The following is a 25,814-nucleotide window of genomic DNA, read 5'->3' as shown; positions in this document are numbered from 1 at the left end:
TACAGGATGGTCTCTGCTTCGGAGCACTTGACACACACTTGACAGCAGGAGCCAGGATTTCCTGACAGAGAGTGAGTGCACACATTGCTTCAGGAAATCCTGGGGTCACAAATCTCAACATTGCCTTCTAGTCTCTGCTCGGACTGACGAGTCTAGCGCCGAGGCCTGGGATCCAGGAATACAAACAAAAGCAAACAGGTATTGGAGACAAAGACAGCTGCACGCACTGGAATAGATTTATAGGCGGAAAATTTTAATTGTTACTATTTGAACGTGGACATTTTCTCAATAACACATGAATGACTCCAGTGAAACTGTCGAGTGTACATCAGAGTTCATTAAGAGTTATGCTTGTGACATACTAGTAGACTAGGCAAGAGATTTAATGCCGTAAGACAGAGGAACAGTGTTTGATAAGGAAGGTTTGACCTCTCTATGACATTATACAGACATTGGTACTATGTATGGTCTTTAACCATGTTGGGGTATTACAGAATATTAGCACATTCTTCCTCAGTCTGGGGTGACTATCAGTCACAGTGTGACAGAGGGTAACTGTCTTCAGGCAGTTAGCTACTCTGACCTGCTGCTTCTGACTATAATCACACCAACAATTTAGTAATGGAAACGCTGAAACTTCTGTACAATTAAGAAGCGTGGACTTGGTGCATGCTAATCACAATAGTCCCTTTCTCTCTCTTCTCTACCTGACTTCTGATCCTGGCAAAAGGCCAGAGCCAAAGATTTAACTAAGTGTACCATCATTACTGGACAAAATATGGAGAACAACCAGGCTTAAGAACGTGTCTTAGAAAGTCAAAAGCTTAGTGGATTTCTTGAAAGCATAATAGACTAGTTAAGACTTGTTTGTCCTGTTTTTATTGAGGTCCATATTTAGCCATTGTGCAGCTCGGCTACTTAACCCATATATTCAGTGGCGCAGCCACCCTGCTGAATATATATGGCTAAAAGAAAATTATTCCTTACCTGCTAATTTTCGTTCCTGTAGTACCAAGGATCAGTCCAGACAGTGGGTTATCTCCCCCTTCCAGCAGATGGAGTCAAATAGAACTTTGAAGGATGCTTCCTTATAAGGTTGTGCACCATCCTCAATATGGAGTATATCAAAGCAAAGAGGAAAATCAGGATGGATCAAGAACAATAGAATTAAGTAACAAATAACAGTGTGCAAAGGGCACAAAACAGTGTCAAACAACAAATTTGCAGAATGAACCATTAACCAGCCAAAGGAAAAAAAGGCACTGAAGAACAATTTGAGCAGAGAGGCAATCCCAAACCCAATAAACAGTCAGGGAGGGCATCTGGACTGATCCTTGGTACTACAGGTACGAAAATTAGCAGGTAAGGAATAATTTTCTTTTCCCTGTACATACCAGGATCAGTCCAGATAGTGGGAAGTACCAAAACTTCCCTACGTAGGGTGGGCCCCGGAAAGCCTTGCTCGAATGACCCTAGTGCCAAAGGAGCCAAAAGTAGGCGACTGTATGTGTAGACGATAATGACGAGCAAAGGTATGTAACAATTTCCAAGTTGCCGTTCGACAAATCTCCTGGAACGAAACAGATTGCATCTCCGCCCAGGAAGCAGCCTGAGCTCGAAGAGAATGGGCCTTGACACCCGCCGGAGGTTGTCGATCCGCTCCAATGTAGGCCACCGAGATCGCCTTCTTCAGCCAGCGAGCAATGGTAGTTTGACGCCTTGGCCCCCTTCTTCGGACCATGCCAGAGAACAAAATGATGGTCCGACAAGCAAAAATCATTAGTGACTTTCAGATAGCGAACGAGGATACGCTTGACATCTAGCTTGCGTAGATCCGCCGATGGGTCAGCTGAGAAGGACCCATCAAGTGGAACTTGGAAACTACCTTGGGCAGAAAAGCAGGCAGTGCGCAAGGAAACTCCCGAATCCGTAAAATGAAGGTAGGGCTCTCTGCACGAGAGTGCTTGAAGCTCCGAGATTCCGCAGGCAGAACAGACAGCTACCAGGAAAACAGTCTTGAGAGTGATATCCTTGAGGGTTGCTGAACACATGGGTTCAAAGGGTGGTCCAACCAAGATTTGGAGAACGAGATTGAGACTCCACGAAGGATAAAGAGCGTGGACCGGGGGTTTCACGTACTTCACCCCCCTGAGGAATTGGATGATATCCGGGTGAGAGGAGAGGGAAGTTCCCTCTCATTGTTGAAGTAGAGAGCCTAGGGCAAAGACTTGCACTCTCAGCGAGTTGTAGGCCAGACCCTTGTCCAGTCCCTGTTGAAGAAAAGATAGGATCTGAGCCACTGAGGCAGCCCATGGCAACACAGGTATGGAGGCACACCAGTTCTCAAAAACTTTCCATATCCTGATATAGGAGATGGAGGTAGACGTCTTTCTAGCCTTGAGGAGGGTCGAGATAACGGCCTCTGGGTATCCACGCCGTCTCAGCCGGTGCCTCTCAAAAGCCAGGCCGCAAGACAGAAGCAATCGGCCTGGGCGAAAGATACCGGACCCTGATGCAGCAAGCGTGGAAGGTGACCCAGACGAAGAGGTCCGTTCACTGTGAGGTTGATCAAGTCTGCAAACCACGGATGACGGGGCCATTCCGGCGCCACCAGCATTACCGGACCCTGGTGCGACTATTCTCCAGAGCACCTTGCCCACCAGAGGCCAAGGGGGAAACACAGAGGAGAACGTGACGAGGCCAGGGGAGGACTAAGGCATCCACTCCCTTTGCGCCGTACTCTCTTCTGTGACTGAAGAACCGAGCTGCCTTGGCATTCCGGGAAGTTGCCATTAGATCCAGGTAGGGGGTCCCCCATCTGTGGAACAGGAGATTCACCGCCTCCTTTGAGAGTTCCCACTCTCTGGGATCTAGATGTTGACGACTGAGAAAGTTGGCTTGAACGTTATCCTCGCCTGCGATGTGGGAAGCCGCTAGGCGGGAGAGATGAGTCTCCACCCATGCCATCAACCTGTCTGTCTCCCGAGAGACATGCCGGCTCCTTGTGCTCCCTTGGTGATTGATGTATGCCACAGTGGTCGCATTGTCTGAGAGTATTCGGACTGCGCGATGATGGATGAGAGGTAGGAAGCATTTCAATGCCAGACGCACTGCTCTGGCCTCCAAGCGATTGATCGGCCAAGTTGCTTGGGACGGCGTCCACTTCCCTTGCGCAGAACTCATCTGACACCACTCCCCAGCCAGAGAGATTGGGTAATCGTCATGACGGATGCCATTTAGGGATGTCCAAAGGAACACCCTGGAGAAGATGAGACAGGTTGAACCACCACAAGAGACTGTCCTTGGCTCCCTGTGGGAGAGGAAGGATGGCTTGGAAGTCCCGAGACACCGGTTTCCAGCAGGAGAGCAAGGCGCGTTGTAAGGGACGCATATGTGCAAACGCCCAGGGGACCAGATCGATGGTGGAAGCCATGGATTCCACGACCTGGAGGTAATCCCACGCCGTTGGAAGAGAGAGACCGATGAATCGCTGTATCTGAGCTATGAGTGTATGAGCCCTGTCCGGGGGCAGAGACACCTTGCCCAGCGCCGTCTCGAAATATGCTCCCAGGAAGTCCAGAGACTGAGATGGAGAAAAGCTGCTCTTGACGAAGTTGACCACCCAACCGAGGGAGTGAAGAAGCGTCAACACCTTGTCGACCACCCGGTGGCACTGGGCTGAGGACTTGGCTTGAATGAGCCAGTCGTCCAGGTATGGGTGCACCAAGACTCCCTCCCTCCGGAGAGCAGCAGCTACTACTATCATCACCTTCATGAAGTTTCGAGGAGCAGTCGCAAGACCAATGGGTAGAGCCTGGAACTGGAAATGCTGTCCCAGAATCTTGAAATGCAGAAAACATTGATGCGCTTGGAGGATGGGAATGTGTAGATAAGCTTCCATCAGATCCAGGGAGGCCAAAATTTCTCCGGAGTGTACCGCCACTATCACAGAGCGCAAGGTTTCCATCCGAAAGTGGGGAATCTTGAGGGCCCTGTTGACCATCTTGAGATCCAAGTTCGGGCGGAAGGAACCTTCCTTCTTGGGGACTATGAAGTATACCGAATAATGTCCCTGGCCTACTTCCGGGTGGGGGGGGGGGGGGGGGGGGGGGACTTGACGAATCGCTGCAAGAGCCAGAAGCCTGTCTAGTGTCTGCCGGACTATGAGTTGTTTCTGGACTGGGCCGCATGGAGAGATGAGGAACCTGTCTCTTAGCAGCCGAGCAAATTCTAACGTGTAGCCGTGTCTTAGAATATCCAGGACCCACTGATCTGATGTGATGTTGACCCACTCCTTGTAGAAAAGGAGAGACATCCCCCTATCCTGGGGATTGGGGAGTGGGCTGGCATAGCTTCATTGTGAAGACTTGGAGGACGTCCCCTGGGCCGGACCAGAGCAGGGCTGTCTTCGGGCACGAAAGGACTGAGTCCAGGATTGAGATCGAGTGGATGGCTGACGAGGAGCTGCAGTCCTTGCCTGGTGGAAATGACATTGATTCCTGAATCGGCTTCGAGTGGAATTAAAAGACCTAGAAGAACGAGGGCGATCCTCTGGCAGTTTGTGTACCTTATTCTCTCCGAGGGACTTGATAATCTGGTCCAGATCCTCCCCAAATAGTAGCTTGCCCTTGAAGGGTAGGGATCTCAGCTGCGACTTGGATGAAGAATCCGCTGACCAGTTGCGAAGCCAGAGGAGGCATCTAGCCGAGACTGCAGAAACCACAGATCTGGCCAATACTCTAAGAATGTCATATAGAGCGTCTGCTCCAAATGCTATGATAGCCTCCGGGTGGTCTGCCTGAAGTGCTTCCTCAGGAGGCAACTCCTGGGAGCTGAGCAGCTGTTGAAGCCAGCGGAGGCCTGCACACTGAGCGAAGTGACTACAAATAGCCGCCCGGACCCCCAGGGTGGATACCTCGAAAACTCTTAAGATAAACTTCCAGCTTTCGATCTTGAAGATCTTGCAAGGCTGCACCACCCATTACTGGAATGGTAGTTCTTTTTGTCACTGCTGAGACTGCAGAATCTACTTTGGGAACCTTAATAACCTCCAGGAAATCATCCGGGAGAGGATATAACTTATCCATGGCTCTGCCGACCTTGAGGGAGGTCTCCGGAGAATCCCATTCCCTGGATAACAGTTGAAGGAATGTGGGATGGGAAGGAAAGGACCTACACAGCGGATGTAGACTAGCCAGAAGGGGGTCCCCTTTCTTCACTGGTGGATTAGGCTCAGGCGGGTCCTGAGGGGCCTCAATGTCCAATTCCTGTAGGATATGTGGAATGAGGGGGTCCAGCTCATCCCTCTGAAAGATCCGCAGAACTCTAGGATCATCCCCTTCCAATTGAGCCGTAGTTGAAGCTTCATCTGGATCCTGCTGAGGAACAGACCCCCTGCAGAGGGGTGTACCAAACGGACCCTCGGAGTGCTTGAGGTGGTCGGAGGTACCTCTGGTCCCGGAACCACTAACCCTTGGGCACTCCCCACGGTCTGGCCATTTCCCAAGACCTCAGTGGAATCAGCCATTCTGGGTACCTTAGGAGGAGGAGGTCCCGCCAAAAATTCCTGGTGCTGGCCCATTCTGGCCAGGTAAGCATTGTGAAGCAGGAGAACAAAATCCGTGGAAAACGGAGGTGGCCCCGATGGAGGAAGAGTAGGAAGATCCCCTGACGGAGGAAAAGGCTCCAGAGGTGGAACGGGTGTCAAAACCGGCGGCTGAGATGAAAAAGGAGCATCCTGCTCTTCTCCTGTTACCGCCGGAGCAGCAGAGTCTGGAGACAAAATGGCCGCCGTTCCCATGGTCAGCGGGATCAGGGCCGGCCCCTGAGCGTCGAGGCGCGCCAGAAGACGAGAACCAGAGCGGCCCAGTGGTTAAGAGGGTCCCTCCCCCCCAGGGAGGCAAGCTGTGCAAATCCCCTCACGGGACAGCCTCGACCCGGGCTCTCCACAAGCGCGGCACCTGGACGAACGAGGCATGGGGAACCCCGACGGAGCCGCAAGGGAACCAGTGGTTCTTAACGCGAGAAATAGGCAAGGTTTAAAGCTGTGGGAAGCGGGAAAAACCTCCGCTTCAGCCTTTTCTTCCTCACACTCACCAGGTTCATGGCTATAAGAAGCGTGTAACAGCCTCCGCTTCAGTCCTGCTCTCTCTCTATCCCTCAGCGACCCACAGATAGAGGCACAGAGGAATAACGCCTCTCTGTGCCAGCTGCCCCGAGGAAAACGGTGTCTCAGGGGCAGCGGGTCGGATAGCAGCCCAGGGGGAGAGGTCGGCACCATCGACTTGCACCCCGGAGAGAGGAAATAACCTGTCAAAAAGAAATAAAAACAAACTTACCCCGACAACAGAGATGGGAGAGGTGGGGAGAGCTGCAAATAGTACTGCCTGCAAGCTATAGAATATTCCCACTAAAACAGGAGCGGAGGCTACATGAAAGCTCTCCAAATAATTCCCGCAGAAAATTCAAAATTCAAAGATTTTTTTTTTTTTTTAAATAGACTTGATCCATCCAAAAGAAAGGAAAGCTGAGGAAAATAGAGAAAAATCCTAAAATAGCTTTCTAGTCATCTCAGTGGGGAACGAAAGCCACCACTGTCATCTGCTGGAGTCAAGAGAATATTGAGGATTAGTAGAGGGTGCACTACCTTATAAGGAAGCATCCTTCAAAGTTCTATTTGACTCTGTCTGCTGGAAAGGGGAGGTAACCCACTGTCTGGACTGATCCTGGTACGTACAGGGAACTTAAAGTTAGCCAGATAAATTTTAGGACAGGTCTAAAGGCCGACCTGAGTTAGAAAGATAAAATAAGTTATTTATTTACACCTACGGAATGCCCCTAACTTAATATCTGGCTAGAATTTAGCTGGATTAAGTGCACAAATCTTTATTTGGTCTGCCAACCAAGTTATCCGGCTAAAAGCTTTTGAATATGGATTTCCGTATTACTTAAAATTGTGTTATTTTACGATAAGCTTTTGATAATGCTGTTTATTACATTTTGTGTGTGTCTGATTTCTAATTCTGCTTGGCCATCTTTTATGGAAAGATGGCCCATGGTGTCTGATGTTTTATTTTATTCTGTGATTTTAGGTTTTGTTTCTGTTATATAAGATTATGTTTTGAGGATGATTATTTATTTAATTCTTTTATATACCGACCTTCATAACAAGAGTCATATCAAATCGGTTTACATGGAACTTGAGGGTTAACATTCTTAGCAACCATTTAACAATAGATCATTCACAGGAGGCAAAGTTACATTTAACAAGGAGATAAAACTTGGGAACTGAAGAAAGAAAATGAGAGAGATAACCATTGTGGGTGTAAGGGGGCTTGGCTACATATAAAGCAAGGTAGGTTTAAATTGAGAAGTTCCTAAATCGGAACGATTATGGGAAAGCTTGGCGAAATAGCCAGGTTTGATTATGATGCTCTTGATACACAATGTTCATTATGTTTTACATATCTAACTTATAATTCTGATTAGAGCAATATTTTATGAAAAAGCAGCTTACAAATCCAAATAAAGATGATATTAATACATCTGGATTTACCTCAGGCAGCCTTGTAACGATGCTAAATTTAAGCTTTTCATTGTTTTTAGTGTCATCCAAATCTAAAAAGAAGAGATAAATATTTTAATTTAAAAGGAAGTTGTTAAAGTTGTTTTGCCAAAAATGTATAAGCATCATTTTCCAATGAGGCGAGAGTGGCCAACTCCGGTCCTCAAGAGCCACAACAGACCAGGTTTTCAGGATATCCACAGTGATTATGCTTGAGATAGACTTGAAACAATGGAGGTAGTGCATGCACATCTATCTCATGCATATCGACTGTGGATATCCTAAAAACGTGGCTTGTTTGTGGCTCTTGAAGACCGGAGTTGGCCACCCCTGTAATAAGGACATAGGGAAGGTAGTTTTGTAACCATCACAGGTAACTTATGTAGCAAATATGCTCGTAAAAAACACCAATTTTCATAAGGAATGTATGTGCATACATTTGCTTTGAAAATTACCCTACTGAAAGTAGCCACATAATTTACACTTGCTATCCAGAGCGTGTACATTTCCCGTGTAAACTTGTGCGCATAAAGATAGTAACTTTAAAACAGCCAGGCGAGTAGTCATGAACGCACATATGCTGGCTTGCGCCCATGGACGCAGCCATTGTATAACATTCACGCATCTTATAAAATTGGCTGGACGCACGTATAAACATGCGCACCATTTTATATGGGTGCACACATATGCTGCTTCTACCACATAAGTGGGGGGGAATTTTAATATACATGTGCGCCAACGCAATTACCAGTTAAACCAGTTCGCTCCCACTTTGCCCAGTTACAGGATAGGACTTCCTAACCCTCCTAGCTAATTAACCTCTCTTTTACCCTACCTGCCCCAACCCTCAAAACCCCACTGGCTAGTCTAGTTTTGTTTTATAACTTACATGCCCAGCTATAGCAGAAGTAAAGTTGCGCCCCGGGGTCCCCCACCGCATACTTGTGTGTGTAAATAGTTACGCGTTGGTCTCCATTTAAATTCCAGGAACACCCATGCCCTGCCCTTTTGGACTTTCTTTTGTGCACGTACGGGAGATACACATGTCCAAGGATGCTTCTTAAACTACATGCGCCGGCCCGAGAGAAGCGCATAGGGCTTTTAAAATCTAGCCCACATTGGGGTAGATTTTCTAAAAGTGGGCCCACGCGTACTTTTGTTCGCGCACCAGGTGCAAACAAAAGTACACTGGATTTTATAACATACGGGCGTACCCGCGCATATCTTATAAAATCCGAGGTCGGTGCACGCAAGGGGGTGTACATTTGTGCAACTTGTGCGTGCTGCCCGTTCCCTCGAGGGACGAGGCCTCTGAGGGAAACTTTCCTTCGGCCTCGTCCCACCTTCCCCTCCCTAACCCATCCCCCCAGCCCTATCTACACCCCCCCTACAATTGTTGACAAAGTTTCGCCTGCCTCTGGCAGGCGTAACTCGCGCACGCCAGCGGGCTGCTGGAGCGCCATCACCCAACTCAGGGGCTGTTCCGGAGGCCTCGGCCGTGCCCCCGGAACACCCAAACGTTACGCCACCCCCCCCCCCCCCGACACGCCCCCTAGCGAAGCCCCGGGACTTACACGCATCCCGGGGCTTGCGAGCGCCGCAGAGCCTATGCAAAATAGGCTCAGCGCGCGCAGGGGGTTTTTAAAAGGGTTACGCGCATAACCCTTTTAAAATCTACCCTTTAGCATAAAATCAAAATGTATGGGCCTGGTTTTCAAAAACACTTACATGCTTAAAACTGGGTTTTACATGTGTAAATGCACTTTATTCATGTAAGTAGGCTTTTGATAACTGCTACAATATATGCCACTCAATTGTCTATAGGTTTTACCCGCATTATGTGCACTTAATGCGGATAAAAGGCTTTTCAAAATTGCTATGATAGTATGTACATTTACATGCGTAACTTATTTGAAAAAATTCACCTTGAGCATGTAAGTGAAAACTCCATTCCAGACCCCCAGGAATGCCTCTGCACAGTCAGAGTGAACTAATGTGTGAACGCATGTGCAGACAATTTAATAGAACCTATTTCTGCATGTAAAAGTGTTTGATGCACGGAAATGCTTTCGAAGAATTACCAATTCTGAAAATGATCACCTACAATGTGGAATTGTCAAATACAAAAAAAAAAAAAAAAAGTATACCACTTTGAAAAATTCTTAACAAAAGCCCTGAATTACTAAGGCTTTTCTCCCATTCGATGTCTTTGGGAAAAATGCTTAGTAAATGACTCCCTTAGAAATATTCTGCAGCAAGGTGACCAAATACAAAGGCACACTTCTGAAGCAGAATACATTTGAAACTTGATGAAATGATTATGAAGGATTTCGTCTTAAGTTACAGTCACGATATATATTTTTAATTGCATATGCCTATAAAAAAAATAGTAAAGAATTTTGGACTTTGTATATCACATAAGGGAGGTCTATGATTACAATGGGAGCAACGGTTGCACAATACAAAAACAAGTAAGCTAAGCAAATGCAACAGTAGCTGTTTATGAAGATCTCCTTTTATCATTCCTCAAGCATAAGCATTGTTGAATTAGGTGCTGGATACAAGACCTGTAAAAATAATTCTAAGTTAGGAATTTTCAATGTGGTATACTTTTTTGTAGTTTAAAAATTTTTTTTTACTCCTATAACACCTAATGCAGCAATCAAATGTGACAGTTCCAGCATCCTTGGGACCAATACAGAGGTCATGGGCATAAAAAGCTCTTGTACTGCTACCAGTACTAATTTCTAAAGCGCCACCAGACATGTGCAGTGCTGCACAGATACACATAAAAGAGGCCATCCCGTCTCTAGATAGCTTACAGTCCAGTCAAGGCAAACTACAGGAAATGTATTTTGAGAGAATAGTTTAGACTTAAAAGCAGCCTCACAAAAGTGAATTTTCAGACTGGATTTGAATACGACCAGAGAGTGAATACAACATCCCAACTCTAAAAGTCTATACCAGGTTTGCAGCTTGTTGTGAAATACTGCCGGTGATGTATAAATCCCTGCTTGCCCCAGTGCTGCAGAAACAGGAATGAGATCCAGTACGCTCTGGCGAACTTCTCACATACAGAAGGTTACCACACAGAGGTGTCAAAAGACTGCAGTGATGATCTCTAATAGAAGGTGGACAAAATACCTATTGCACATCACAGGACATTGGATGGGACGGGTTAAAAGAAGCCTGCATATTGTATTTACATGGATGAAATAAGGAAAGGAGCAAACATTCAGCTTGCAAGCTTTAACAGAATTCCCAATACACATTTTTGCCTTTTCTTTCTCAGGGAGTTAAAGAAGTGTGCCATCTCTCTTACAGGCTCAACATGATGATCATCCAAAGTTGACTCTAAGGATGAGATTTCAGGACTGAATCGGTCTCTTCTTCTGATTTGCAGAAGGAAACCCATGAGGTCTCAAATGCTTATGTACGTTATCTTTGACTAAACCTTATGTGCCTCAAATAAAAGATATCACAACCTGCAAATAATCTGGTTTCCTTCGGGACCAATACAGCCAGTAAATGCTACAAGGGTCAAACTGGAAACTGAGTGAGACCAATGAAAGTGCAGCCAGTAGTCTTCAGATCTTGGGCTGGAATACGGAATAACTACCACAGGAGATGGAACAGCAGAGATGTTAAACTCACTTTACCTTTCAAGAGTCTCGTGACGCACGCCTCCGTCAGCTGTAGCACGCCGTTATCAATGTAGTGCAGTAAAGTATGCAAAGGGAGGCATCGGACGCCCAACACAGTGTGCAGTGTCTGAAAGCCTGCAAACGGAAAAAAGTACAGCTAAAGAAGGGCTACATCCTCGGAAGTTTGTCCTAGCACATCTTAACGGGGCTTAAGAACTTGGAACAGCCACAAGCCCATGCTGCAAGGCACATCCATGGAAATACACAGCCTGTATGCAGTCTCGCCATTATTTGGGATTTGTTCCCGTCAGTACTGCTAAGGCATGGGAGATTCATAACAGAGTGGAAAAAAAAAAAAAAGGCTTGCTATGAAGGAACTCAGCCTTCTGTAAGTGACCCATATCATGGGGTATATTACAGTGACCCATCCAGAACTACATCATACACCCGAGAAAACAGCCAAATCCCTTCGAAATATTCTGGGCATATGACGCGCAATTGTGCGTCACATGCCCAGCCTTGCTCAGCAGAAACTTATGTATCCCGATCATGCCAGCAGTGAAATAATCTATCATTAAGGGGGCAATTTTCAAAAAAAAGATTTCTGCACATAAAAGGTGTTTTATGTGCAGAAAACAGCCTTTTACAAAATTCCCCACCTGATATGCAGGTCAACTAATGCACTTTAGGTTTACACAGATTGAGGTGGTGAGAAGTTTGAACTTATGTGCACATTTCATAAAATCCAGCAGTGTGCAAATAAAAGCTTTCAGGAATCATTTTCGGGGAGATTTTAAATAGGGTATGCACGTAAAATCCAGCCTTCACGCGCGCAGAGCCAATTTTCCAAAAGGCCCGGCAACGCATGTAAAGGCTGGTACGCGCACAGGTGCCGGCCTTCCTGCAAGGGGCGGGGCGGGATAGCACCATTGTTTGCTCTGCCAGCGCAACATGCTTCAGCTCGAGAACTGAAGTAAGTCGCAAAGCAAGACGAAGAAAAGAAAAAAAGGTAGGGTTTCGGGGGTGGGAAGGAGAAGGGAAGGAAGGTTAGGTAGGAGGGTGGTAGGGAGGTTCCCCCTCCCAGTCCACTCCTTAATTAGAGCGGACTGGGAGGGAAGCCGGGATGCGTTGCCGCCTGAAAATTGCAGAAGTCTACTCCCCCCATGCACGTGCCACCCGCACATACGGATTACAAAATCTGGCACGCAGGTGCATGCGGCCCACCGATTTTATAACATGAGCGTGCCGGTGCGCTCATATTACAAAATCAGCACGTCCATGTGCGCACGCCGGGAAGTGCGCGCACATGGACGCGCCCGCGCTTCTTTTAAAATCTACCCCTTTGTGCGCATCAAACAGCAGGTATGACCCATGCGGGGTAGATTCGGCGAAATAATCTTATATGCCCAAGTCCACTCTGAAAACTGATTTAACTTATACTAGTTTTTGCCGGCTTTCCTGTGGGGTTGCTTGACAGCTACCCTCTAAAAATGTTTCCTGTTCTGTGGCCTCAGAGTATGTCTCTTACTCAATGCCAAATGTAAACTCGCCGTCTGTTCACCACACTGGCCTTTCAGTGTTTAGAGAGCGGTGGAGACTGATCCTATCACTCCTCCAGAGTGAGCACTGTGCAGATAGCATCCCTCTCAACCAGCTACAAGCCATGAGGGACACTCTGAGCAGGTCCTGGCTTTGGAAACCACAACCCTCGGTATTCTGTGACTTTCCACAAACTTGCAGCTTCGTGGGCACAACGTGCAGCAGAATTACAGATCTCAGAAAGCTTTGAGCTGAGACATAGAGAATATGACAGCAGATACAAGGTCCATGAGGCCCATCTAGTCCACCCAGACCCCTTCCTATTACAAGGGCCTAAACCCCAGATAATCTCTGGCTTTCCCTTTAATTTCCATTTAATTGCTGTAAGTTGCTTTGGGCCTTTACATGGGAAGGCATTCGATAAATATAAGATAAGGATCCTTTGTATTTAGCACACAATTACCAGGACGACCTGGAGTGACCCTGATGGCATGGAGTTAGCGGAAAGGGATGCCCAATGATATGGGGTCCTCTAGCTCATAGCAAACATTGCAGTCTGCTAATTAAAAGCATACTAAAAAGCAAAAACGTTAACAGCTCTGATATATCCTTCTTAAGTTAAAGAAATCAAAAATGGTCCTATTCCAGGTGCAGACTTACTAAGACACTTTGAGGCTCACACAAAATGGTGTAGCAAGCGAGAAGCTACCCGAATATCTTTAGCCAGGATATTCAGTAGGATTTAGCCAGGACATCAGCAGGGGATGGTGGGGGGAGCAGACTGGCAGGAGATTTAAATCCTTCCGGTTAGCAAGGGCTGGCCCTTTTTCTCCTGGCTCCAGTAAACACAGCGTTTCCCACCTAACCCACCCTAATCAGTAGTCAGTTTAATTGTTAGCTAGATTTATGATCTGTCACCCATGTCTCGCCCGGCGGGGGTGACCGAGTCCAGGAGGGGGTGGCGTAGTGATAACGGGAGATAGCAGGGGCGGGGAGGTGCCATTGAAAGGAATAGTGGCTAGGGCCACACTTGTACGGCAGACAGCAAGACGGGAGATGTCAGGTCCTGTGCCTAGGTCTTGAATGAGAGAGGGGAGGCTCTTGGTAAAGCCTGCTGTGTGCCGGCACACTTGGAGCTCTCCTCTGGGACTTCCTTCCCACCACACCTATCGGAGTTCGCAGGACCAAGACCTTGGAACATCCTGCTAGGGCTGGCTGTGCAAGACTGCCGCTCGTGGCACCCGCCCCCATGGAAAAGCACAGGACTCAGCACCCCAATTATATTTCCCTGTTAAGGCATCTAATAAATGGCTGCAGCCATTTACCTCCACCTCAACGTTTAATGTGTTATTTGCATTCTGTTGGGGTTATTGTTATGGCAAATGTTCCTACATCCTGTGTTTGGGTTATGGTTTGGTTAAAGGGGAGGTGGGGGGTGAGGAGAAGCCCCGGGTGTCCTGCCTGCCCCAGTTATTACCCAGCCATCCGTATAGCACTGAATACTAGCACAGCCTGGCTAAAATTTAAAGCATGATGCCAGAATGCCCCCCAACCATCCTCTTTTTAAATTCCAGCTAAATTCTGCCCAGGTACAAAATTACCCAGGTAACATTAAACTGGTCAGTGAAGAGAGGCAATTTTAAATCTCAGGGTTTGTCCAGTAACTTGGCAAACACTTTTCAACATCAACCTCTGTGTGTCTTATGAGAAGTGGTTTTGGGCTGATTTCAGAAAGTATTTCAAAACATATCAAGCTGAAGGTTGGTAGCAGAGCTGCTGGGTCACAGGAGTTTATTTAAATTTATGAAGCAGTTCCCTTATTTAATGCTTTCATATATAGTGCACTAAGATTTGTATTTAAAATTATTTGAATGTGAAATATGTGTTTCTTTTAAAGAAGGAAACCTGACCCTTAGCACTGGCTACACATCTTTACATTTTGAAAAAAAGGAGGAAAAGAAAGATATTAAAAACTATGAACTCAATATTGAGCCACAGGCAGACCAGGTAAGTTATCTGGATAAACTTATCTGGATAACTAACCAGATATTCAGCGGTGCAGCCAGTGAAATCAAAGATAAGCTTTATCTAGATTAGTTATCAGGTTACGTTTGCCCCACCCCGAAATGCCCCCAGAACACCCCAAATTTATCCGGGCAAGTTTTATCTGGCTAAAAACTTAACTGGGTAAATTGGACTTGGTCAGCACGGCTGGTTTTTCGAATCTCCCGGTTTGTCCAACTATGTTTCTAACTTTGCCTGACAAACCATCTGAATATTGACCAGTATGAGAGAACAGAAAACATTTTCAGCCTTGTTGGCTCAAAGCTGGCCTTGGCCGTTTAGTTCCTGTAGTACCACGGGTTTTGCCTCCCCACCAGCAGATGGAGACAGACGTTTTGACTGACTCTGCCCTATACCCTGAGGTGCCTGTCAGTATTTCATTGTATCAAAGCAGAACACTATAAAAGAGTAGAATAAACCTCTACCATTCCCCCCTAAAACGGGGGAAGAGAAAACTTGCCACATTAACTATCCTGCTCACAAATCTCACATAGGAACAGAACTGGCAACAACATGAAAACAAGTAAGAAATTACTCTGCAGTACCAATTAATACGTACAGGAACGAGCGGACTCTCTCCTACACCCTTAAGTAAACCAGAGTGGGACTCTGGACTGATTTGTGGTACTACAGGAACGAAAATTAGCAGGTAAGAACCAATTTTCCTTTCCCTGTACGTACCCAGATCAGTCCAGACTCCTGGGATGTACCAGAGCTCTCCCAGTTGGGGTGGGACCCCGAGAGAGCCGCTCGAATCACCCCTGTACCAAAACCCCCAGAGTCTGGGGCCTGGACATCTAAACGATAATGTCTAGCAAAGGTATGCAAGGACTTCCAAGTGGCCGCTCTACAAATCTCTTGCGGCGACACCATCTGACATTCTGCCCACGATGCTGCCTATGAATGGGTAGAATGTACTTGTAGACCAACCGGGCTAGGATGATCCTGTAGCAAGTACGCTGAACCAATAGCCTCTTTCAACCAGCAAGCAATCGTCGCCCTTGACGCTTTATGTCCCCTCCTCGGACCACTCCATAATACAAACAGATGATCCAACACCCGAAAAGAATTAGTAGTCTCCAAATAGCGTAAGAGAACACGACGCACATCCAGCTTTCGCAAGTCCCTGGACTGAGGATCGGAGTGATCTACAACTGGAAATGAGGGGAGCTCCACAGACTGAGATGAAATGTGGACACCACCTTAGGAAGAAAGGAGGGCACCATCTGTAACGAGACCCCTGAATCTGTAATTCTCAAAATGGGCTCCCTGCAGATCAACACCTGATGCTCCGACACTCGGCGAGCCAAGGAAATCGCCACAAGGAAAACAGTCTTTAGGGTAAGGTCCTTTAACGTTGCCCTCTTCAAGGGCTCCGCACACAGTAACCAGAGAACGAGATTGAGGCTCCACGAAGGACAAGGATTCGGAATTGGAGGGCACAAATGTTTCATCCTCTAAGAAAATGCGCTACTCCTTGAATCTTACCTCTGAAGCAACCTAGGGCCGATACCTGCACCCGTAGAGAGTTGCACGATAAGCCCTTAGACAAGCCAGCCTGCAAAAAGGATAAAATATCCGACAAAGCCCAAAAAGGGTTCACTTTTGTGTTCCATACACCAAAATTCAAAGATTCCCCACACCCTGGCATAAGCCAGGGAAGTAGAAGGTTTCCTCGACCGTAAGAGAGTAGTGACAACTGCGTCTGAATATCCTTTGCTCTTCAGAAGCTGCCTCTCAAAAGCCATGCCACGAGAAAAAAGTGATCCGCCCTGTCCATACAAACAGGTCCCTGGCACAGAAGATTGGGAAGCTCCCGAAGCCTCAGGGGACCTTCTACCACCAGGTTGACCAGGTCCGCAAACCATGGATGCCTCAACCACTCCGGAGCTACCAGGATTACTTCTGATGGATGAACTTTTATTCGTCTCAGCACCTTGCCTATGAGGGGCCACGGTGGAAACACGTACAGCAGTATGTTTCTTGGCCAGGTGAGAAGCAGGGCATTCACCCCTTCGGCTCCTGGCTCCCTGCGCAGACTGAAAAAACGAGGAGCCTTGGCATTGCGGAACATTGCCATCAGGTCCATCCTTGGAGTGGACCACTTGTCGCATATGATCTGAAACACTTCTTGAGAAAGCTCCCACTCCCCAGGATTGAGCCTGTTGCTACTGAGAAAATCGGCCTGAACATTGTTGACCCCGGCTATATGGGAGGCCGCAATCCTGGCCAGGTGCTGCTCCACCCAGCTTATCAACTGTTGAGCTTCGATCGCGACCGGTTGGCTCTTGGTTCCTCCTTGGCGATTGATGTAAGCCACGGCAGTCGCATTGTTGGACAGAACTCTGACAGACTTCCCTTGTAGGATGGGAAGGAGAGCCTGCAATGCTAAGCGTACCACTCTGGTTTCCAACCAATTGATCGACCACCGAGATTCCTCCAGCGACCACTGCCCTTGCACCGACTTCTCCTGACAAACTGCTCCCTAGCCGGAGAGAATGGCGTCCGTAGTAACCACTATCCATTCAGGAACCTCCAGGAGCACCCCGCAGCTCAGGCTGTCCGCGAGGAGCCACCAATCAAGACTGAGACGCGCAGAGTCTGTAAGAGGAAGCTGAAGGTGAAATAGCTCGGACACCGGGTTCCAATGGGAGAGTAATGCTGATTGCAGAGGTCTCATATGAGCAAAGGCTCAGGGGACTAACTCCAGAGTGGAAGACATCAACCCCAGGACCCATAAATAATCGAAAACTCTGGGAGGATGTTTGGATAACAAATCCCGGACTTGCTCCTGAAGCTTGCTTATGCGAACCTTCGTCAGAAAAAAGTGTCGAAGAGGGCTCCTAGGAACTCCAACGACTGAGAGGGAACCAGATGATTCTTGTCCGGGTTGATCACCCATCCGAGGGATCATAACAGATGAAGTACCTGTTGCACCGCCGACTGGCAGAGAGAGACTGACTTCGCTCGAATCAGCCAGTCGTCCAGATAAGGATGAACATACAGCCCTCCCTCTGGAGCTGAGCTGCCACCACGATCATCAATTTGGTAAAGGTCCTGGGCGCCGTGACCAGACCGAATGGCATGGCAGGAAACTGAAAATGCTCCCCCCATGATGGAGAACCTCAGAAACTTCTGGTGGTCGGACCTGATGCCTATGTGCAAGTATGCTTCTGTTAGATCAAGAGACACCAGGAACTCTCCATTGTGAACCAACGCAATGATCGATCTGAGGGTCTCCATGCAAAAACATGGGATCCGAAGGCATTTGTTGACTCTCTTTAGATCGAGGATGGGGTGAAAGGTGCCTTCCTTTTTTGATACCACGAAGTAAATGGAGTAGCGACCCTTGCGGTGTTCCACGGGCGGAACATGACAAATTGCTCCGAGATCAAGAAGGCGCTGTAGGGTGACTTGCACTGCCCGCCGCTTCCCCTCGTACAAGCATGGAGAGACGAGAAACCGGTCTCGAGGGCACCGAACAAAATCTAACATGTAACCTTGCCTTATCACATTGAGGACCCAATGGTCGGACATTAGTTTGGCCCATTCCTTGTAAAATAGAGACAACCTGGCCCCTAGCGACGGAACCGAGGAAAGGACCATCCTGCTATCATTGGAAAGACTTGGGTCCTCCCGCTGACTGGGGAGCACCTGCTCTACCGAAGCGGCGTCCCCGAAAGGACTGGGACCAGGATTGCTGTCTGCCTGAGTTCTGCCAAAAGGAAGAACCCGACGACCGTGAGGACCGGAACTTCCGACTCCCTCGATCACGTGACCTAGGAGGAAAGGAAATCCTTGCCCTGGGCTTATCCTCAGGAAGCCTATGGACTTTATTCTCCCCTAGGGATTGAATCATATCTTCCAGGTCTTTCCCAAAGAGGAGCTTGCCTTTAAATGGCAGAGAACCCAGCTGAGCCGTAGAGGAAACGTCTGCGGCCCAGTTTCGAAGCCATAGTAATCTGCGAGCCAATATCACTGAGACCATAGTCCTGGCTGATGATCTTAAAAGATCATAAAGAGCATCGGCACTATAAACTACCTCTGCTTCCAGCCTACCAGCTTGAGTGGACTCCTCCTCTGACAGAAAGGGGCAACTCTGTAGCTGCTGGACTCAGCGAAGTCTTGCCCTCAAGGAGAAGCTACTTTACATGGCCACCCGGACTCCTAGCCCCAAAACTTCAAAAATCTTTTTAAGCTGAACCTCCAGCTTACGGATCTTGAAGATCCTTAAGGGCTATGGCCCCGTAACCAAAATAGTGGTCCTCTTGGTGACCACCGACACCGCTGCATCCAAAAAAGATAATTGCAATGGAGAAGGTACAGAGAAGGGCTACCAAAATGATAAGGGGAATGGAACAACTCCCCTATGAGGAAAGACTAAAGAGGTTAGGACTTTTCAGCTTGGAGAAGAGACGACTGAGGGGGGATATGATAGAGGTGTTTAAAATCATGAGAGGTCTAGAATGGGTAGATGTGAATTGGTTATTTACTCTTTCAGATAGTAGAAAGACTAGGGGGCACTCCATGAAGTTAGTATGGGGCACATTCAAAACTAAATCGGAGAAAGTTCTTTTTTACTCAATGCACAATTAAACTCTGGAATTTGTTGCCAGAGGATGTGGTTAGTGCAGTTAGTATAGCTGTGTTTAAAAAAGGATTGGATAAGTTCTTGGAGGAGAAGTCCATTACCTGCTATTAAGCTCACTTAGAAACAGATCCCCGCTTCAGCGAGGCTTCCCTTACATTCCTTGGCCTCTAAAGGGAACAGAAGTCACCGAATCAAACAGCCTGACAAGGTGAAGGGAGGGTATAGGAGGAAACCGTGAGGTAACGGAGATAATCAAGAACTAGCCCAACAGCTCTACAGAGGGGGCACGGTGCTGTATGTGTGTGTGTGTGATACCGAGCTCAAATCTCCAGTATGTACAGAGCATTGTGAATGAGCTTCTCTGTCACTCAGGATCACTCCCATCTGAGCTGGGGGAGAACCGTCCTTCACTACAGCGACCCGTAAACCTCTCTCAGCCACAAGACTTCTGCTCTGATGCGGATACTCACGTCACGACACCAGACAACATCAGACGTGCATTATTTTTAAATCTAGTCGGTGAAGGCAGGCGCAGGAATAAGCCTTTACTTGATTTGCATTTTAAATCAAACAGTATGCTTTAACAATGCATCTCTAGACATTCGCACTGGGATATTCACCAGGAGGGAGAGGTGCACACAATCCGTTGGCGGCTTCTAAAACTCGTGTCATGATGTGAAACATGGAGAACTCGTCCTCGCTCCCCTTTCCATCCCTGTAGGTAAAACAGCAGGAGGTTAGCAGCTGCAGCCAGACACCAGGCCCCCCCCCCCCCATCTTAATGTGCTTCCCAATACTACAGAATCAAAATCTTCCCAGCACCGAAGCAAGAAACCCATTTTTGTCTAATTTCCAAAAGGAAGGCAGCTTACGAGGGGGAGGGGGGGGGGGTTGTGTATGAGTACGTCTGTCCATGTGCACCCCCCCCCCCCCTCACCCCAATAACTTGTGCTCAGTGTCCCATCTGCACCTGATTTTCAGGGCCTGTTGGGGGACCCAAAGAAGATCCTGAAAAAGGTAGTTTTTTTTAAAATCCAGATGTACACCTGGACACATGCACACATTCCGGAAAGTAGGCTCCAAAAATTCCACGTGGAACTTATTTTGCTTTCTAGTCTCAGCTCGTATTTCGATTTCAGCCCTAAGTAATTTCTTGGCTGCTGACCAAAATTTGCCGACAGGGGGTGCTAAAGCACTTCCCTTGTAATTAATGCCAATTGGCATCATAATCTACCCTGCTATTGGCGTTATAAGAAAAAAAGGATTTAAAAAAGAAGAAAGAAAAAACAGCTATTTTGCTGGTTTTATTTACCTACTTTTAAACTGATACTTTAAATAAAATCCCACCAGGATCTCAGCTCCTCCCGCCAAGCCCGATCTCATTAACTGCCCGCTGAGGAGAACCCGGTGCCCACGTTACTGCACAGAACAACGTCCAATGCCACATGCGGAGCTGTCAACTGCACGAGAGATGCACCGACAGTTGGGAAAGGTACAGCTCGCAAGACGTCGGCAAAATTAGCTCAACGGACAGGACAACGTTCAAAACCATGCAGCCACACATGGACTTTTTACCCGCAGACTGGCACCAGTCCTCAAAAGGGGGAAGTAAGTGCGTGCCTTAGCTTTGAAAGCTGCCGCAGGGGGGAAAAAAAAAAAAAGGACCCACAGAATTCTGCAGAAATGTTTTTCTTTTTTCAGCAAAACACACAGCACTCCTAATTTTTAAAACTAGGTGGTGCTTTGTTTCCTCTCCTGTTCCTACCCCCACCTCCAAGAATGCCTTCAGGAAACAGAGTGTAAATGTAAGCAAGGTGTGGGACAATGGGTAACTGCTATCCCTGCATACAGGGTGGGCAATTGCCTGGTAGCCCTTTTACACGTGTACGTAGCCATTTACCCAGGAAAATGGGTTTTGGAAAATGACCCTCCCTGTATAGGAATACATTCTCTGCTCCCTATGCAGAAACTCAAGAGATCACTGGGCAATCAAAGCTGTTGCAATCTGTGCGCACAGGCCTAAACTCATGGCACTGTGCACAGTCACCTGGTGCAGGGAATTTAGTCTGCAACCTCTTTCACCTTTATGATCTGGAGTCTTTGTAGGATGCCACACCTTTTACTGGATCAACAAAACAGGTGCTGTAGCAAGTGCATAAGCTTCGAAGATGTGAAGAAGGGACCTGTACTCATGTACTACCACATGGTTTTTGCTGGTCCTTTAAAAACGGTATCACAACCCTACAGAGAGTGCAGTTTTATCCAAGAGAATGCATGGCTCCTAGAACTGCACTACAATTTTCTCATCGTGAGCTTCTGCTCGGTGCTCATTAATGCCAGCAGTGGCACAAATTAAAAACAGCCGACACATGCCCTGGCGGGGTGTGAGGTACAAGGCCTTCAGCACTAAGGAAGGGCATTAAAATCCTCTCAGATGCATCCAGAATGGCTCATGCCCTTTTGAAATGCCCTCAGAAATCTCTCTATATAAAAAAAGTCTGATGTTTAAAATAAGTTATGCATGGGGCCGGCCTGGGGACTCCGAGGCTCTGCTGTGTACTAATATGCAAAGGGACCCATGTTTGATTCCTGGTCAAGGTCTTCTGCTTCCCAGGTCAAAAGGGGTTGAATTTTACCAAAAAATAAAAACAAACTATTCATCAGGTCTTGTTAAGATGGCCTTCATACCTTGTTCCTCTACAGGAGAAGGTGTCAGACTGCAAAATGTATCCCAGACATAAATTTTAGAGAGATTATTTAATTGACCCAAATGGATGGAATATCTGCACACAATTAAAGCTGTAATTAGCATTGTGTACTCTGATATCAGCTAACACCCTCTTGCCCTTTAACTTCATCACGTACTCAGTACCAGAACATCAGCGGAAAACAAGCCAATTCCCAAATAAAAGCATGCGTAGTGTTTAGTTGCATTTAGAGTGGTCATTTCCGGGGAATGGGAGGGCGCGCCTGTTTTGGGCAAAATTGGCATACAATGTGCATAGATTGTAAATGTTCAATCCTCTGAGTGCTTTTTTTTTTTCACAGAAAAATCTAACCAGGCAAAAAACAGCTGCAGAGGTCCACGGGTACTTTGCACCCATGGGCAAATTTCAAAGGGAAAGAGCACACCCACCGATGTCTTTGAAAAACTTGGTGCAAAGGCCTGCAGATATGTTGTCCTCGAGCGGACAATCTGAAAACCATCCCCCCCAAAACGTTTTTAATACGTACAAGTCAACAACAACTAAATCTGCCTGTATATAACTTCAAGGCAACCCAGTGTTCATACACAATAGTACAGCGCCCCCTGGTGACTGCTGTGTAGTACTTCAGATAAAGGGTACTGCATGTCCAGAACTGTTCAGTTCCACACCCGGACCCATTCTGTTTAAAAGCCCTGGCTGCAGGAGCCTCTCCAAAGCTTATGCACTTGCAACAACATCTATTTTGTTGATCCAGTAAAAGGTGTGGCATCCTATAAATCCCCTGGGATGTCAGGATCAGGCACAAGCATTGCGTGCACACACAAAGTGAAGAAAAAAAAAAAAAAAAAAGCTTCAAGCCGGTTCATGTGCACAGTTTTGGAATAGCGCATCTTTTCTCCAAGGATCTGAGTTTTCTGCTACTTCTGGAAGGGAGCAAATTCCACAGGGAAAAACATGTGTGTAAAAAAACACAGCAGAACTTTTCTCCTCAAAATGAGCTAAAATGAAGAGACCAGCAGCGCTTTTTTTTTTTTTTTTTTAACAAGTATTTTGCATAAGCGATTTCAGTTTGGGTTTTTTTTTTGGGGGGGGGGGTGGGGGGAATGTTCATTTTCTGCGAGCCCTAGAAGGAGAATCCTTGGGCAAAAGATGCAGAATTCCAAAATGTTATTCCCCTCCTCTTATTTTTTTTTTTTTTTAAACTGTATCCTTAATTCAGGATTCCCCTGGGCTTGAATCGCATTTGTAGGATGCCAATAAATATTCTGCTGCACCAAGCTCCCGATGGGATCCCGGGTACACCGAGTACAAGCCTGGAGCCGGGGCCACAGAAATGCCCATTCCCAGAATCAGCTTATTCTACTGCAAAAGTGCACAAATCCAGAAGAGAGCTTACAAGCGGAAAACCCTGGAGACCAGGTCATGTTTTCTCCACACTGTTTCCATAATCAAACCGATTAGGTCAAGCTAGAAATGAAAAGGAAGAAATAAAAAAACATTTCTGCAGAATTAATTGCCTGAATTAAAGAAACACACACATGAAATTTCCATTTTTCAGAAACAGTGCGGCTTGGGGGTTAGACTACTGCAAGCTCACCAAGATATTATTTGAATGAAAGGTGTTTTATATATCCTAATTGTTATTTACTCTGTTGCTACCATCTATACTGTTTTATTTTAGTTTAGGTCTATCTAGATGGAAGTACAAAACTAGTCAGAAGGTGGAGGCACAGCATTAGTCAAGTAGGGCGGGACGGCAGAGGTGCTACAGTACGGACCAGGGACGGATTTAAGATTTTGGCGCACACAGGCAGAGTCATGGTGATGCCTCTTTGAATTTGTACTGGCACACAGCCCTAAATCAAGCAGAAGCAGGCTTCCCTCTGGCCCGGATTGTTTGGCATCTTCAAAATTTGACACCCTAGGCGGTTGCCTATATCTGGACCTGGTAATGTCTTCCCTTTTTCTCCCCCAGCTCTCAGAGGGTTTCAAAAACAGTGCCTGCAAATTGGGAGAGGGGGAGATTAAGATTCTCTCTGCTTGGTGCGGCTTGGACTTTAGTTTTCTGCAAGGTTGAGCCCTCGAGTCCTGTGGTCTCCCCTATTCTGATGATCACCCTCCCCCCACCATCACCACCTCAATTCCATTATCTGCTTGTACTCTGCAGCCCACAGGGTCCCGGGGACCACCCGCCATTACTGCTCTGCAAATAAAACAGAGGACTTCAGCTTCCAGTGCTGCCAAGTTCAGCAACGCAAAATACAAAAAGGCTTTAATCTTTAAAAGAAGGAAATACCTAGAAACACAGGACATATTGGAAGCGTTAATTTTGCATCAATGAATCTTCTTCCCTTTAATCCACCAAGGCCTGTCGGCACCAAGTCAAAGTTATAGGCTAGGAATGTTGTTAGTCTCTCTTTGACCTACATTTCTAGGTAAACCTGTTCAAGATACATTTAAATAAATAGATAAAAAGATACCAACCAGTTTTGCAACATAGTCCAGTGCTATCTTGTCAATTATGTTCTTTCTTAGGTAGGGCAGATGTCTCGTGAGGTGGTCCTTCAATCTGACCATGATCTGTAAAATGCAAGTAATCATTCAGTGGACAATTCTCAAGAGGATCTAGCTGGGTAACTACTAAGGTGGCCGGGTAGACACCCCGGGGGTGAATCCTGCACCATGCATGGCTGCTAAAAATACGCACGTACATTTATCCAGATTAAAGAGAGGCGCTCCCAGGAGGAAGGGAGTAAGCTACATATGTACAATTGTATTTTTCAAACATGCATGAGCCTCACAGAAATAGCAGTTGGAAAAAGTACAGGCATACATTTCTATCTGTGTACTGTTAAGCGAACTTTCACAGAGAAACTAGGTTGTTTCCCTCTGAAAATTCACAAAAAACTTATTCGAAAAAGTTTTATTTTTTTTTTTAGTTTTACTTTTTTTTTTTTTTTTTTAATTGCCTCCAATCCCAAGGTCCCCCTTTCTGAGGTTTCCACTCCCATTTATTCTTTCCCATTTTGTCCTCCTAAGAAGAGAAACAGCAGCAGATTGGACCTTGCGATAGCTTTTTACAGTTTGGAATAAGGAAAGAGGAGCAGCACCAGGAGCAGTTAAAACTGAGTACTAAGTAAAAAAACTAAATAAATAATATTAATTTGCATAAAAATGCAATCACTGAGGAATGTTTGTAATGAGACTAGTTGTAATAAGAACACTCTCCAAGAAGTCCCGTGCAATGGCCGGTAGATGAAATGCTACGGCGAAACGAGTTTGCCTGGTTACCATAGAAACCAAAAATCTTCATATTCATGTTAAAGTGTTGTTACAAACGTATAATTTTTTTTTTAAGACACTTTAAATTATAATTTTAAAACATTTTCTCGAGCCTTACACACACTGTGTGCTAGCCTCGTCTCACTTTGGGGTAGATTTTCAAAGCAGCGTGTGGGTGGACATGTGCGCGTGCTACGTGACGCGCACACATGTACGCCCGATTTTATAACTTGCATGCGCAAGTTATAAAATCAGGGGTCGGCGCACGTAAGGGGGTGCACAATTGTGCGCCGAGCCGCGCTGCCTTCCCCCGTTCCCTTCCAGGCCACTCTGAAATCGGAGCGGCCTATGAGGGAACGTCTCTTCCCCTTAGCCTGACCTTCCCACCCCTTCCTCTAACCTTTCCCCCCCTCTAGCCCTAC

General features: G+C 46.8%; 1 protein-coding gene across 4 annotated transcripts in view; it reads right to left on the bottom strand.

Moving 5' to 3' along the window:
• Nucleotides 1-25,814, bottom strand: part of GSAP (gamma-secretase activating protein) — a 113,610-nt gene that overhangs the window by 11,135 nt on the left and 76,661 nt on the right. For 3 of the 4 annotated variants that reach the window (XM_029615706.1, XM_029615705.1, XM_029615704.1), the window contains 5 exons: nucleotides 24,595-24,690; nucleotides 23,507-23,577; nucleotides 20,023-20,117; nucleotides 11,224-11,343; nucleotides 7,556-7,617 (listed from right to left, as the gene is read on the bottom strand). In XM_029615706.1, the coding sequence (XP_029471566.1) occupies nucleotides 7,556-7,617; nucleotides 11,224-11,343; nucleotides 20,023-20,117; nucleotides 23,507-23,577; nucleotides 24,595-24,690 (444 nt within the window). The remainder of the gene's footprint in view (nucleotides 1-7,555; nucleotides 7,618-11,223; nucleotides 11,344-20,022; nucleotides 20,118-23,506; nucleotides 23,578-24,594; nucleotides 24,691-25,814) is intronic. The other variant, XR_003858609.1, reaches the window with a different exon arrangement.

The sequence above is a fragment of the Rhinatrema bivittatum genome, chromosome 9, assembly GCF_901001135.1.
Source record: "Rhinatrema bivittatum chromosome 9, aRhiBiv1.1, whole genome shotgun sequence".
NCBI classification, from domain to species: domain Eukaryota; kingdom Metazoa; phylum Chordata; class Amphibia; order Gymnophiona; family Rhinatrematidae; genus Rhinatrema; species Rhinatrema bivittatum.
The sequence above is the reverse complement of the archived record's forward strand: the minus strand, read 5'-3'. Positions and strand labels throughout refer to the sequence as shown.